We start from the raw sequence: 16,852 nt of genomic DNA, 5'->3' as shown, positions 1-16,852 counted from the left end.
ACAAATTTTCATACGTAATTTGTATGCATAATCTCGTCGTTGAACCTTCAGAGCTAATAACACAAACAATACATATCGAACCTATGTTTTTGAAGAGAAACACCCAACCTCCAGGACAATGAACGAAAAGCGAGCCCGGTAAGCGAGAGCGAAACCTAATACCTTCAACGAGGAACCTTCGGTCTGACACAAAGCACAGAAAACAAGGGAAATGCTGCAGGGGTCGGACTGCCATTACAATCACCCTTCCCTTCTACGCTTCCTTCAAATCTTGGTTCAGATCGAAGATATTGGGTTTCCCCAGTACGTCCTCCTGCAATTGACGAAAAAGGGAAAAACCACGACCCCTGTCCCTTTCATAATCCTCCTAAAACTATCTCCCCCCGCCCCGCCCCCCTTCCTACTTTCGGAACCGCCCGAATGGGAGGCAGACACAGACTTCAGCAGATCCTGAAAGCATGCTACCGTGCGTGACGGAGGAGTGGGTGGGTGGGGGGTGAAAAGGTGGATGACTCACGTGACGAGATTGTTGAAGAGGCTGGAAGGCGCCTGCAGGAGCTTGATTTTCTTCTGGCAGTTGTCGAGGATCATGGAGAACCTCTCGCTGATGGACTCGCTCAAAGGAGATGGCACCTTGTGGTGATGCGGCGCCCTTAGGAACCCCATACTGCTGCCTCCTCCTTCTCCTCCTCCCCCTGCTACAGCAGAGTCTCCTCCTCCTCCTCCTCCTCCTCCTCCACCAGGGCTTCCCGCTCCAGCCTTCAAGGAACTCCCGCTGTGGTGACGGTGGTGATGTTGGTGGTAATTGTGACGCTGATGCGGATGATGATGGCCACCTTCAGGAGCACCTGTACCTGTCACCAGCATCACCTGCTGCGGACACACAACGCACTTCCCCCCGCTCCTCCTCACTCTCCCCCCCACCCACTCTTCCACTTAAACTCCAAATTCTCTTAATATCTTGCTAGGCCTAGGCCGAGCACTTCGAAAGGGCCGAAGAATCCTTCGCACCTTCGTCTCCTTCAACTCTATTTTGTATTGCAATGACTTGATTCACAACAACACTGACACTCACTCACTGAATGGCCCTCCTCTCTCTCTACTTTCCTCTTCTTATCTGCCTCAGCAGTAGTGCGACGCCTTCTCCCCAACACAAATATCAACGGCAATCATTTGCAAGCCTTCTTCTTCTTCTTCTTCTTCTTTACCACCACCCACACCACAACCCACAGAAGAGTAGTAACACTGTGTGACGAAGGCCCGTTCCACGTTTCCCATCACCTCCAACTTCTCTTTCGGGAGGGAGAGAAAAAGAAAGAGAGGGGGAAGAGGCGGAGGGCTGGCGGTTGCCTTTTACCTGTGTGGAGGAGGAGTATGCGTGTGTGTGCAACAATCAACAGGTAACTCTCGTCGACACCAAGTCGAAATAAATGCGTTCTCTTTGCAATCTATTCACTCGCGCACCAAGGTAAAACACTAGGCTGAAATCACACGGCGCACCCATCGGCGGGTGGTACATATACGAGGCCCTTGGCTGAATGCATAGGAAACAAATGCTTAGGATTATCGTTTTTCTTCTACTAAAGAGCTATAGCACCAGTTCAGAGGCACAACAGTGGACATCCGAAACGTATGGAGGCTGTTGGCGCACTGGCATTGAAAACAGCTGGTGGTGGTGTGGTTGGTGGCCACAGACAGTCGGCTCCTCGCCTCGGCTTCGCTCGGCTCCCGTCGGCCGATCAGCTGATCATGGTGGAAGAACCTGGATGTGGATGACAACATAACCGTCACGATCAGAACCCATCATGACGCCTCATGGTAAGCAATGGGCCGCGGTGCGGGGATATCCCTACGTTAGATGACGCAACTTTAAACCTTACTACAATTAATTCGCAACGTGAACGAACTTCTTCAAAGAAAAAAATGTTTTCACGGTTCACAGCAACGGGAATTTCAAGTCTCTCTCTCTCTCTCTCTCTCTCTCTCTCTCTCTCTCTCTCTCATGCTTTAAACGAGATTCTTAATATGACTTCAAAATTATAATTCAAAAGATACCATGAATGACTACAAAGAACAAGTTAACTGAAAAGGTCTGACGGTAAAAATTCTATGAGAGAGAGAGAGAGAGAGAGAGAGAGAGAGAGAGAGAGAGAGAGAGAGAGAGAGAGAGAGAGAGAGTCTCCAATCATGATCTCCCACGAAGGTATAAAGAACGGGGCAAGAAGACTCGATAATAGAGCAGTAAATGAGAGTCAACTCGGAAGGTCTTCATCTGGAATAATACATTAAACAAGACAAAATTAGACCCGAGAGCTTTCATGTGCGTAGGGAACTGACGTTCAACAGAAGTGTATTACACTGCAAGAGGATTTTTGAGGGCTTCTACTTGTTTTTCCGAAATCATAATGTGAGCTATGACGCAGCCAAAAGTCATTATAATGACTGGCGCAGGGAAGGCAATGTTTGTCCCGTTTAATACTTATAATAAAATAATATTTACATTCCGTAGAAATGTAAATATTATTTTATTATGAGTTCAAAGCCAGAATAATTTATATGAGACTGTATTTTTCAACTTTTCCATTTTTTTTTTTTTTTTTTTTATTTTGAAAAATAGCTCATATACATTTTGTGGCTTTGAACTCACTATCCAGAATTTATCAATAAAATCATGTCACAGTAGAATTTATCAATAAATGTCACATCAGAATATACAAAATAAAAATGTCAAAATTATCTAAAAGAAAAAAAATTAAAACTTTTGTTATTTCACACTAGTATAATAAAAATCATAAGTATTTACATTTGGCTCGTTTTCGGCGGTCAATTCATGGCATTTCTTATGAATTGTCTGGGTAAGATTTAAAAAATAATATGCTGACAAGAACACAAATCAAAAATGCATAAAACGCTGTACACAATACTTGTAATTACTAAGAGTTATAAATACTTACGACTTTCCCCTAACTTCTACAAAGGATATCTGTCAAGGGCGGGGCCAGAGAATGACATATCTGCCCTCCACCATCTCGGTCACTGGAGGGAAAGTAAGGGCACTGAGGCCCTTGTAAGTGATGACAAGATCGCCTTTTTAAAACAAGCAGTTTATATATGATTCAGAAATCCAATAAAACCGGGAACTCCCTCAAGACGTCTTGACTTGCAGCAGCCAGAAGAAGCCATCAAATTTCATAGAAGACATAATAATAAACAAAAGATTAATGATGAACTTTATAGCAATAATTAAATATATATATATATATATATATATATATATGTGTGTGTGTGTGTGGTGTGTGTTGTGTGTGTGTGTGTATGTATGTATGTGTATGTATGTGTGTGTGTGTGTGTAATATAAAAAAAAACAAACAATAAAAAGGCAAGGGACAGAAATACCAGGGCACCCATCTCAAAACAGAAATAAACACAAGAATGCCAGCATGCCCACATAGAAGCACAATAGCTTTCCTTTCTTATTCCAATCGCGCAACGCGTACGAACTTATACACCAGATGAAAGCAACATCGCGTCAGTCAATTTCGGCAGTCGATATCCAAGAGGCATGTCGTGAACCACTCATCAGAGAATTTAGGTCAAAGACCAAGCACTGGGACCTATGAGGTTATTCAGCGCTGAATTGGAATTATGAGTAGAAAGGCTTCTAAGGTGTAACGGGAGGAAAACCTCCGAGCAGTTGCGCTATGAAACAACTGTCCGGAGAGGGTGGATAGCAAGATGGAAGAAGAGAATAAGACGGGAAGTACAGATAAAGGAATGAAAGGGGTTGCAGGTAGGGGCCTGAGGGAGAATGCAAAGAACCTTAACGCCTACAGTGCAGCGCATGAAGTGCACTGACGGCACTACCGGCATCATATGAGGCAAGATCGCAGGACACTACTAGGAAACATTACCCCATTTAATGCAGGTGACAAAAAAAAAAAAAAAAAAAAAAAAAAAAAAACACAACAACTTAAAGTTTCGAAAAGATATTTCGTCATGTTTGTTAGGTTTAAATGGTACTACGTACATACCTTGCGGTCGTCTGGCAACACTTCTTTTCAGCCTGATACGTACTTTGCATAAAACATACGCAGATAAGCATCGACTACACTATACTAAGGAAAATTTGGCCTAAAGAAATTGTCCCAAATATTTGAGCACAGCAAGCGGTATACTTTAAAATGACAGCTGATGAATAATTCAACAAAATAAAAGGTCAAAACACTACAGTATATCACCATGCAAAGACTATTTCCCAAAAATAATGCGGGTGCAAATGGCCAACGGCAAAAAGTACTAAATACTTCTAGAAGGTACAAGGTAACGAATATTAGCCACAACATTTGGCAAGTAAAATCAAGACTCGCAATCCGATAAAGGTTGACAAGAAAAGGCAAAGCAGATCCGAGCTCCTCTTTCACGAAAAAGAAGCTCCAAAGCAAGCAAAGCACGATTAATAAGACGTTTTCATATCCCCATGGCAATGAAACTCAAGCACTGCAAAGCAATGATGGTTTCTAGCAGACCCGCAGAACAATGATCAGGGAAACTTGAAACAGCCACTACGTACTTCTCCGACATCCCCCGATACATTCATGTATTCTGAGTCAGAGTGTTACTGTCTTCTTTTTTTTTTTTACATGTGCAGTAAATTCACTACAATACATTCATGTAGCACTTCAGTCGCACGTACAACTTGTTCCGTGTGGATAAGTTACATCTAATGATGTAACTTATCCACACTTGTCAAAGTCAAGACTGCCCAAAGCACTCGGTCAAGGAAAGTATTTTTCCCCTCAGGTGAAGAAACCAGTTCTAAAGACATGGCCGAACGGTTCCGGAAGCAGAAAGATCCCAACAGAGAAACTGATCACGTGATGGACTGACAAACTCGGCAACATTTTCCCGAGATGTCACCGAGTACCTTTCCGTGACAAAAGCGAGACGCCATATCTCCAAAACTGACCACAGAGTTGGTAACTTGCTGGATTTGTAATCAGGTGTTCGCCTCCCGTCAGGGGCGAATAAGCGAGGCTGTCTACCCGTGGGTACCACCGGGAGCGAGGTCATAGTGGGGAGTTGGGGTTACCCGGCGGACGTCCGCCCCAGAAGCAATAGCCTGGGAGAACTTCGACTGATACTGACGACTTGGACTTTTCACACCCAAATTACGACAGCCAAATTAATCTAATCTAACCCAACCTAACTTAACTTAGGAGGATGGCAACAAAAACCAGGGCTGGTGCAATACTAGAATACATCTCAGGAATTTGCGACCCGGCTTCCATGGCAGTCCGAAAAGAAGAACCGAACCGAACCGACGCCCAGGAGGAGGAGGAGGAGGAGGAGGAGGAGGAGGAGGGCAGTAGCAGAAGCAGAATGCAGTCAGGAAACTTTGGAAGGAGATAAAGTCTGGAAGTAGCATTTCTCGAGTGAAAAAGGTCCTGGAAGAAGTAGCAAATTATAGAAGATCCAATTCCATTCATGAATCAGGGCGGTTCTGAATCCATGTAAAAAATGTCCCATTAATCCTACATAGTGAACTGCACTGCCAAATCAAACGTTCTCAGTCAATTTATTTAGTATCTGAAAGCAGTACAGGCCTAAAAAAAATCCCCCCAAAATCATTGCCAGATATTCTTTTTATCATATTAAAACTGTTCGTAACATTTTACTAAATCTAAATGTTGCTTTAGCGTACACCAAAAAAAAAAAAAAACGAAAACAACTAGATGGTGGTATTATGAAATCAACTGACATGACACCCAGCACGTTCCATCATACAATATCAGTTAACCAGTTTTTATAACCAAAATAACTTCATCTTATCAGAAGTGATGAGGCACATCTACAAATACGATTTACCACACGCTTTCACAATAACCAAATGAGTTCTTTCCTTTTTGCCCCCCCTTCTTTATCTACTTCCTTCCTCTACTGTGTCAAGTTGCCAGTGCCTCATCCCACTCCTACTCAGCGAGCAACTGGCGATAATTCACCTTACTGCAGCTAAGCTCAAAGCAGGACGACAAGGCCGCCGCTCTTGCCTTTATAACGAAGGAAAGAGTGATCTTGGAAGTCAACACTCCCAAAAGATTTCTCCTTTCTTTCGACTTCAGAACACATAAGCAAACTCTCATCGTTTCTTGTTGTAGAAACGTGGCATAAAAGCACTCGGGAGGTCGGTCTGTCTCCAACAAAAGACGCCAAGTTCCTTGCGCAGATTTTCGTTGTCTTTTGTGCCGGGACAAGATCATCACTTTGGTCATTTCTCTACTTTGTTCCTGTTGTTGTTGTTGGGGGTAGGAAAGCTCTGTGGAAGAGCCTGAAAAGGTCTGAAAAGGGTGTTTCGTGTTGAGTTAAAAATAAAGGGGCTTTAGGATAGGACATTTATGATTTATTCATTAGAATGAAAATGTAATAAATAAACAGTACAGAATTTTTTCTAATATAAAATATTTATTTTAATTTTCGTTACCGAAAGAACGCGCTCTTTGACCATCGGTTTTAGCACACGCCCCGAGTTAGCTGGAGGTCCGATCACGCCTTGTTTCCAATAGCTGCAACGGCCAGGTTAGTAGGCCCTTCCCCCCTCCGCCAAGAAAAACCACGAGCTTCGCACTCTTCATGGATGGGTAACTTTTCAATGAGGGTCTAATAACCGTCGAATGCTCTTCCCATGAAATGTTGAGTCAGTATCCTTCCCTCTCTTTCTCTCTCTCATGTCGGCTCAACTGCACCCACATTACAACAAGGATATGGACTGAAAATTGCCTAATGTTGTTTTCTGCTGTAAAATCATTCGGTCTTCGATAGGTATTCAAGGGAAGGAGAAACTACTGAAATTATATAAGCTATGAATAAAGAAATATATATATTTTTCCCCGCGCATTTTCATCTTTCAGGAAATCACAGGGAACTCATTTCAATATTTCCCCATTTCAGCAAACGAATCAAATAAATATAATTAGGAAGCCGAACCTTCCCCTTCAAGCTTTCCACCTCCATTTGAACTGAATGTGGCATGTCAAAAAGGGCCGTGGTATAGTTAGCTCAGTCGAACAAAACAATGACGAGGGGGATAGATAAAATTCCACCGAACGAGTAAACCTCGACGGGCGTACGAGTAGCAAGAAGCACTATCCTCTTTCACATGGAACTCTCCAGTTCGCTTTCTTCAGCCGTGGTCTGCAACAGCTGACTTAACGTCAAAGGCACCTTTCAACAGTCCACTGGGCTCAGGTAATGATGTTGGCCTCGGAGACTACATCTTCTGCAGAGCCAGCTCCATCTGGGCTGTACTACATACAGTACTACATACACACTCGAATGACACAATTCTGCTGAAGGATGTTCAACATCCGATACACCACGCTATCTTGGTGTGTGTGTGTGTGTGTGTGTGTGTATTCTCTCTCTCTCTCTCTCTCTCTCTCTCTCTTTGACCCGGCCTTTACAAAGTCTCCTGTTTCCATTCTAAAGTGAGAAATAAGACACGTCCTTGTATTACTGACCTCTAAGGACAAGATATTAATTTTTTTTTTTTTCTGTAGACCAGATTAATGCAAAAGGTTTATAGCCAGCTTTAGTCCTTCAGTGTTAGATGGTTACACTTGTCAATGTATTTCCCTTTAAAGATCTCTCTCTCTCTCTCTCTCTCTCTCTCTCTCTCTCTCTCTCTCTCTCTCTCTTTGCTTCTACAATGAAGAAGTGTCCCTTTTCAAAATTTCAACAGTATGCATTTATTTCAGTTTTCAGTAACGCATGATTTCTTTCTGTATTCCATGCACATGCCTTCAACTCTTCTGATCAAGTCCTCGAGAAAAACCTAGATATATCGAAGAACACCACAGTACAATACGAAGGACACCCAAGGTCTAACGTAAAGAGCCCTATTACCAAAATGGCTCGCGAGCTTGGGGCACTGAGGATTGTATAGCTACGGAAAGTCGACTTAAGACGCAGTGCCAGGCTCTTTATCATCATAACAGCACATGATCTCAGACCTCACACGAAGTACAAGAAGATTTAGGCGTATCAAAGAGTACAAAAATTAAAAGATATAATTGCAACACGTGTTCAAAAAATATTAAGAAATTGTAAAAGGAGTTTAGAGAAACTTGAGCGAGGATAAAACGGTTTGTTGGATTATGTGTTTGTATAGAGGAGAAAACTGATGCAATGTCGACTACGTAAAGTTAAAGACATTGCATGGTGGTGGAAGGAGCAAACGAAAATGAGTGAACTTCGAGGATAGGGTCAAAGCGACAGCAGGGAACATTTGTGGGTACAAGGGGCAGGGAGGGTAAATGGCAGGATGAGGAAATAGAAGGTTTAGAGTAGGAAAAAGGACGATTTGAGCAGCAGTTGCAAAGCAAAAGAGATCTTGTGAAGGCATACAGGAAGGATAATGGGTCCAAAAGAAAATCAGAGACAAAGACGAGAAGTGATACAACAACAAGACCTTTCGGAAGAGTCGAAAGTTCCTCCTGCGAGATGAATCTGGTTCTACGTCGACTGAGTCTGCATTCACAAGATTTATGATGTGGAGGATAAAAGAAAGCAAGAGCTTATTTTAAAGATGAGAATGCCTCTGGATAGAGTTGTTAAGAACATTAATATGGCAGTTATCAGACAGAGGAAAGGAAAGACACCAAGAATTAACAGGATAACAAGTGACACGCTCCAGTACATTAGGTTATATTGTCATTGAAAGACGCCTGGGTTTGTAAGGCTGAAGCAGGTCCTGTGAAATGGATCTGTTTTGACTCCACAGCTGTTCAGTAACTTTAAAGACGAAGTGAAGTGTGCAGAAATAGTAAAGTAATTGTGGGAAATGACGTTACCCTTGGTCTCAATCGAGACATGGAGCAGATTGGTGAATGGTGTAGTCAGCAGAGTATGAGGCCGAACTCAAGGAAAACAAAAACATTACTGATGTGCAAATTCCGTACAGTTGTACCACCCTATCTTCCCCTTCAGGTGGATGGCAATGAGTCTGAAGCTTTAACTATTCTTGGTGTAACTGCTGACTATTATCTTGCCTTTGAGAAATATCTAATGAAAGTTTCAATGCTGCACGAAAGTTAGCAATTGTACGTAAGACCTCATATATTTATGAGTGATAAAAGCAATGCAACAAGTTTTGGGTCATTCGTCCTTCCTTTACTAGAATGCTGTTTTAGATAGAGTGGTTCGTGGTGGTAGGTTTTTGTTCCCTAATATGAGTAGCTATGACTGGGACCATCAACGGATGGTCTCGTGTGTCAATTTTTCACAGGTCGTATTTTAACAGAGATTTCACATTGACAATTGATCCATGATTTCATTTTCCTGCCCAGAGCAACCACATTTGCTAAACAGCAGCATCAATATGCAGTAAGTTGCCTAGGTGTCAAACTTACCAGTTCCAAAAGTACTTTATTTCTCACACTGTTGGCCTCTGGAACAGTCTCCCTGGAACAGTTGAAACCGCAAGTTCAAGCGAAGGTGTAATGCAGTCCTACTCCAGAACATTTCACCTTATTTTCATAAAAACTTATCTCTTCTTTCTGTATTTCACATACCTTCTGCTAACTCTCAAATGGACACAATTAGAGTTGTGGAACAAAAAAAACAAGTGTGTTTTTTCGGAAAAAAAAAAACTTTTTTCGCGATAACAGCCTAAAAAAGTCAAATTTGATTTTTTCCATTTTCTGCATTTTTCACATTCTGTTACTTCCTAAGCCACACACAATGTCTAACTATGCTTCTATTATCCATAATATACACATACAATTATTCCCTGTAATTTATTATGCCAAAACTTCTCTGAAGCTGCCTGTGAAAACTAGATGGGGGTCAATCATTCACTGCATGCAGTCAATTCAAGAAAACAAGCATACACTGCAAAAGTTGGCAATTGATGAGGAGGCTAAGAAAGGGTTAGAAAAGAGTGCAAAGGATACTTACTCATTTGCAAAGTTCCTTTGATGAGCAGTTGCCAAACTCTCCAGTCCTCCGAAGTGAGGAATCTCTCCTTAAAGAAGTTGTCTCCAAGAGGCGAGAGTGGCTTGTCCAGAAAGTTCACCTGGCTGCTAACTTATTGGACCCCCGTTATAGAGGATGTCACATAAGTGATGAAGAGGCAGTTGATGCGATCTAATCGGCATATGAAGTAGCTTTAAGGATGCCCAGTATAGATGAGAAAAAGGTTTTGGGAGAAATAGCTGAGTTTAGGGCGAAGGAAAAATGATATAGTAAACCCTTCATCAGGCAAAGTGTGGACCAGTGTAGCCCTACCTCATGACGGAATGGTATGTGCAGCCACACACAACTTTCAAAAGTGGCTGCTGTAATATTAAATTTGCCCCCAACCAATGCCTCGGTTGAACGGTCATTCCAGTCGCCACTCGCATACCCATTCCTCTGATCGCAACCGTCTACCAACAGATAGGGCTGCCAAACTTGTAGTATATGTCGCTCATCATTTGACATTAGACCAAAAACTTTATCGAACTTCTACTCCTCAACCATCAACATTAGCAGACGCTCCCCTTTCACAAAAAGAAAAGCCATCATCATCAAGATGCTCCTCTGAATCAAGCTTAGAGGACAAATCTCCACTCCAGGATTATTCTTCAGAAGACTCGGAAGAAGACTTAGCTTCCGAACTAGATCACTCCTCAGGCAATGAATGATACAGAGTCAGACTAGAAAGTTTAATCTTTTTGAGAGGCAATTTCATTCATATTTTTGGGCCAAAGTTAATGTTTTGTTTCAATGTAAATTGTCAGTACCTTTCTTTAAGTTTTGTGAAAGAGATGCAGGCTCAGCGTTTCTTTTTTATCAATAATTAAAAAAAAGTTATCAGTATTGGCGAAAATGGAATATTTCTTTTGTTTATATATATTGGCAGTGTAATTTCAAAGAGCATTTTCAGTCGAGTGTTTCTTTTTCTGCAGAAATGTAGACAGTATATGTATTTCTTTTCATGACTGAAGCATCTCATGAAGGTCTTGCTTTTGTTCTTTATAGCTTATTACAAGTGACATCCATAAAAAATTCAAAACTTTGGGAAAACTTTTTGTGAGTGGATACCTTTATTTTAAATGCTTCATGTTCAGATTTCATTGAATGACAAAAATTATCATTTTTATGTTAGGCCCTTTAGGCTATATTATAATGGCCACATTATATCTATAAAACTTATCTCTTTGTGCTGTAACTTCAAGAGCAGTTTTTATTTAAATTTTCTTAATTTCATTTCATAGGGCTATTTCAATTGTTTCACATTTTGATCTCAAAAGGAAAATTGTTTTTCATCAAAATTCAGCAAAAAAGAAAAGCAAATATCAGCATACTCAAATAGCTAGTAAAAGTACCATTATATTTTGAGACTGTAAGTGAAATTCTTAGTAATACTTCATATATCTCAGGTTCTAATTATCAATTAAAGAAGCATTTTTTAACCCTTAATATCATTATTTTAATGATCCCTCTAATGTAGAAGGAAGGTGGAAGTATAAAAAATACATCATATGTCCATATTAAGTATTAGCAGATCACCAGAAAGGTCCAGAACACATGAAAAAGGGGGGGGGTGGGGGGGGGGGGGGGGAAACAACCGAAAAAAGCGAAAAGAACACGAAAAAAATGTTTTTTTTTTTTTCTGAAAAAAAAATTTTTTTTTTCGACAAACGAAATGAAAAAAAAAAAAAAAAAAAGTTTTTCACAACCCTAGACACAATATCATTTGGAACCCTGAACTTCAAGTCAATGGCCGCTTTAGTGGGCTTGTTCCATATGAATAGGGATCATCTTCTGAATAATAATAATAATAATAATAATAATAATAATAAATAAATAATAATAATAATAATAATAATAATAGAGACAGAAACTGAGTTTTGTGATAAGAAAATTAGTTGCGGATGAAGTGCAGAATGGTTTTTAGATTTTAATGTCTTACTTGAGATTATGAAAAACTGAAGAAACTAGTACTAAATGATTTTGAAAGTGATTGCAAAGGAAGAAAGAGGAGAGTGAATGTAGGCGAGAATAAGGGATAAAAAAAGCAAAGGAAACCAGAAAAATGAATCAATGTACGTTATGGGAGAACGGAATCACATGACCTGTAAAGATATTCGGGAATAAATATAACAGATGATGGTAGGATGAGAAAAGATATGAGTCACAGAACAGATGAAGCTAGGAATGTCGTAAGGTATGTCTTAACACTAGGAGGAAACTTGAATTGTTTGCGTAAACTTAAGTTGGAATGGATAAAGTGAATTGTAGAGCCAACGCTCCTTTATGGAAGTGAAGTGTGGACTGTGATTGCAGAGCCAACGCTCCTTTATGGAGGTGAAGTGTGGAGTGTGATTGTAGAGCTAACGCTCCTTTATGGAAGTGAAGCATAGACTGTGATTGTAGAGCTAACGCTAATAACGCTCCAGTATGGAGGTGAAGCATGGATTGTGATTGTAGAGCTAACGCTCCTTTATGGAAGTGAAGCATAGACTGTGATTGTAGAGCTAACGCTAATGCTCCTTTATGGAGGTGAAGAGTGGATTGTGATTGTAGAGCTAACGCTCCTTTATAGAGGTAAGCGTGGGTTGTGCGCTAATGCTCCTTTATGGAGGTGAAACGTGGGCTGTGATTGTAGAGCCAACGCTCCTTTATGGAGATGCAAGACTTGAAACTTTGAATTGTAGGAAAGCCCAACGCTCCCTATTGTGGAGGATGAAGCGTGAAACTTTGATTGATTGTAGAGCCAACGGCTCCTTTATGGAGATGAATCGGTGAAACTTTAAAATTGTAGAGCCAACGCTCCTTTATGGAGATGAAGCTTGAACTTTGATTGTAGAGCCAACGCTCCTTTATCGAGATGAAGCTTGCACTTTGATTGTAGAGCCAACAACGCTACCTATATGGAGATGGAAAGCTTGACAACTTTGATTGTAGAGCCAACGCTCCTTTATGGAGATGAAGCGTGAACTTTGATTGTAGAGCCAACGCTCCTTTATGGAGATGAAGCTTGAACTTTGATTGTAGAGCCAACGCTCCTATATGGAGATGAAGCGTGAACTTTGATTGTAGAGCCAACGCTCCTTTATGGAGATGAAGCTTGAACTTTTGGGATTCGTAGAAGCCAACCGCTCCTATATGGAGATGAAAGCGTGAAACTTTGTGATTGTAGGAGCCAACGCTCCTTTATGGGAGATGAAAGCATTGAACCTTGGATTTGTTAGAGCCAAACGGCTCCTTTATGGGGAGATGAAGCTTGAACTTGGATTGTAGAGCCAACGCTCCTATATGGGAGATGGAAGCGGGTGAACTTGTCGATTGTAGGAGCCAACGATCCCTTTATGGAGATGAAGCTTGAACTTTGATTGTAGAGCCAACGCTCCTATATGGAGATGAAGCGTGAACTTTGATTGTAGAGCCAACGCTCCTTTATGGAGATGAAGCTTGAACTTTGATTGTAGAGCCAACGCTCCTATATGGAGATGAAGCTTGAAACTTTGATTCTGTAGAGCCAACGATCCATATATGGAGAATGCAGCCGTGAAACTTTGATTGTAGAGCCAACGATCCTAATATGGAGATTGAAGCTTGGAACTTTGATGTATGAGCCAAACGACCTTATATGGAGATGAAGCGTGAACTTTGATTGTAGAAGCCAACGGCTTTCCCCCTTTTTGATGGGAGTGAACAGCTTGAACTTGGGAATTGTAGAGCCAAACGCTCCTTTGTATGGAGATGAAGCGTGAACTTGGATTGGTAGAGCCAACACACGCTCCTATATGGAGATGAAGCTGTTGTTTGAAACTTGAATGTAGAGCCAACGCTCCTTTATGGAGATGAAGCTTGAACTTGGATTGTAGAGCCAACGCTCCTATATGGAGATTCGAAAGGCTATGTGAACTTTGATTGTAGGAGCCAACGCTCTTTTATTGGAGCTGAAAGCTTGAACTTGGATTGTAGAAGGCCAACGCTCCTATAATGGGAGATGAAGCGGTGAAACTTTGATTGTAGAGCCAACGACGCTCCTTTATGGAAGATGAAGCGTGAACTTGGATTGTAGAGCCAAAAGCGTCCTTTATGGAGATGAAAGCCCGTGACTTTGATTGTAGAGCCAACCGCTCCTTTTATGGAGATGAAGCTTGTGAAACTTTAACTTGTAGAGCCAAGCGCTCCTTATGGAGATGAAAGCGGTGCTGTGAACTTTGATTGTAGAGCCAACGCTCCGTTTATGGAGATGGAAAGCTGAAACTTTAATTAATGTTAAAGCCAACGCTCCTATATGGAGATAGAAAGCGGTGAAACTTTGATTGTAGAGCCAACGCTCCTTTATGGAGATGAAGCGTTGAACTTTAATTGTAGAGCCAACGCTCCTTTATGGAGGTGAAGCGCGAACTCAGAATGCAAAGAGAGAAATATAGTCACTGTACTAAGCCGGTGAGGTGGAATGCATGGGCGATAAATCACGTCAGAAAGAGCGAAAGAGTAAGAAACTGGAGATATGAAAGGGGCAAAAAGGTTGGCGTAAGTAAAAGGATGTATCAGAGAATTGTTTGATGGCTTGGTTCTGTGGAGAGAATGGATGACGAAAACTTGGTGAAAGGAACGCATGACTGAGCAGCGTTTGGAGGAAGGAGATGAGAACGACCTGGAACGGTTTAGCGTTTCAGGAGACGAGAGGGGATACGAGACACAGTGGTGTCGCAACGTTCGTAAGAGGGTACGGCTGAACTGTCAGGATATATACATAAACACAAACACGTTCCTTGTATCTGACGATACAGATCAACTATAAATAGATGAATGAAAATACACGTGATTCGGTTGCAGAATTATTTATTGAATGATCCGCTGGGAACGTTCCAAATCCGACAATTTGGAAGACCCACCATTTTTCATAATAGCGGCCCCCCGCTAACCCCCGTCCCTGAAATTCCGAAAATGTTCCATGGAGAGATTTTCGTGAATTTCGTCAAGAGCTTTTGTCCGATGCAACATATTATTTTTCAATTTAACAACATATTTGTCATTCCTACTGCGTTCAATTTCTTTCGACTTCCCAGTTTATTTGTAGCTATTTATTGGCATTTTCATCTCTAACACATGTCACAGTCTTTAATTTGACAAGAGTTGAAAGAATTATGCATAAAAATAAAACTTGGTTAATAACTAATGTCGTCGCCATACAAATAACCGCATCTCTTCTTCTTCTTTCGACATCATTAGTCCCACTGTGTAGCAGGGTCGCCGCTCGAGTCGGCTTTTTCCCTCTATTCCTATTCCTTGCATCTTCTTCCCACAGTCCCAGCTCACCAATGTCCCTCTTCATTACATCCATCCATCCATCCGATCTGCTGACACCACTAAGTTCGCATCATCTAAAATGGCGGAATACATACAACGCCTTCATCGTCAATGAACCTAGTTGTTACGGACTAAAATAAAGAACCAAACAAAATTTAAAATATTAATACGCCGAGCACTTGTGACGAAGAACCTGTTTCCCAGCATACATTTTGGTACCACCCAAGAGAAAATTCGCTGAACGCTAGTGAAAATCAGTTTTAAAAAATATTCACTGGGAAACAATTAAAAATCACGCTGCTTTAATGTTTGCTTCACATGTATCTATCCTGAGACATAAAGTGAATGATTAGGAGAATCGGATGAAAATGCAAGCACTGAAGACAGTAGAGAAAGCAGCGGCGGCTCAGTGGTTTCTACTTGATTTGGCCACTGCTCATTGAATAACATTTTGTCATTGTCGTCAGGTAAATGAAGCTTTTGGAGTGCGTGCTTCCCTTTACACAGACAACCACAAACACAAAGAGAGAGAGAGAGAGAGAGAGAGAGAGAGAGAGAGAGAGACAGAGCACCGCAACTACAAGTGTGATCCACTGACTCGACGTCCCAAAGGAAGAGTTGATTGGACGACATCCGGCGCACGCGCCACATCACATGCGCTGGCCATTTATTGTCACCGTGGCTATAATGTTCTTTGTTTTACATTACTACGAAGTATCAGAGCTTCAAAAGACTTTAAGTCTTCTGTAACCCAGACCTCAAAAAACTACCGAGCCAAAGGGCTGCAAAATGGTATTTGGATCATCACCCCTCCGATCATCAAACACACCAAAATTGCAACCCTCTAACCTCGGTAGTTTTTATTTTATTTAAGGTTAAAGTTAGTCAAGGATCGTGTGTCTGGCAGCCCTTTCCAGAGGCAAGGGACACACCCTCACTCGACCGCATCTGCTGAGCAACTGAAGTGCTGCCGGTCCGACCCGGTCGCAGGTGATGGTTTCAGACAGAATTATAAGTTGTACACCAAAATTCGGCGTATTTTTAACTTGTTTATTTTTCTTATTACATCGTTCCCTGTGGCGTACAAAAGGGGACAGTAAGTGACCGACATTCAGGGTTCTTTCATAGTGAGAGATGCTCAGCGGTCATGAGATGCCCTTACTTGTGGATATCCCCACAGGGAAACTCGCTACTCGCCAAAAAACACCCCACACTTTCTCCACGAACCTTGCACGTGTATTTGCTACCTGTGGAGTTTTGCAGAAGTATTCTTATGGCTCCTGAGTATTTCGCACCATCAATAAACCATGAACATCGGCCCGTGAATGGAATATTGCGTGATGTTTGTTTCAATATTTGTATATATACAAAGTCACGAGTATATGAACATCAATATAAATATATATATATATATATATCTATATATATATATATATATATATATATATATATATATATATATACTATATATATATATATATATATTATTTATTATATATATAAGCGAATACCACGGGAAAATAAGTCAGAAATCCAAGCGCTT

The 16,852-nt window shown here is 41.2% G+C and overlaps 1 protein-coding gene across 4 annotated transcripts in view; it reads right to left on the bottom strand.

Annotated features, from left to right (window-relative positions):
- The window catches only part of LOC135219313 (MOB kinase activator-like 2), a 376,693-nt gene that overhangs the window by 208,286 nt on the left and 151,555 nt on the right, over positions 1-16,852 (bottom strand). The window contains exon 1 of one of the 4 annotated variants that reach the window (XM_064255975.1): positions 518-1,661. The exons of the other annotated variants lie outside the window; for them this stretch is intronic. Coding sequence (XP_064112045.1) covers positions 518-867 — 350 coding nt within the window. The 5' untranslated portion in view covers positions 868-1,661. Of the gene's footprint in view, positions 1-517; positions 1,662-16,852 lie in introns of those variants that run through there. 4 annotated transcript variants of the gene reach the window in all.

Source organism: Macrobrachium nipponense, chromosome 1, assembly GCF_015104395.2.
Source record: "Macrobrachium nipponense isolate FS-2020 chromosome 1, ASM1510439v2, whole genome shotgun sequence".
Taxonomy (NCBI): Eukaryota; Metazoa; Arthropoda; class Malacostraca; order Decapoda; family Palaemonidae; genus Macrobrachium; species Macrobrachium nipponense.
The sequence above is the reverse complement of the archived record's forward strand: the minus strand, read 5'-3'. Positions and strand labels throughout refer to the sequence as shown.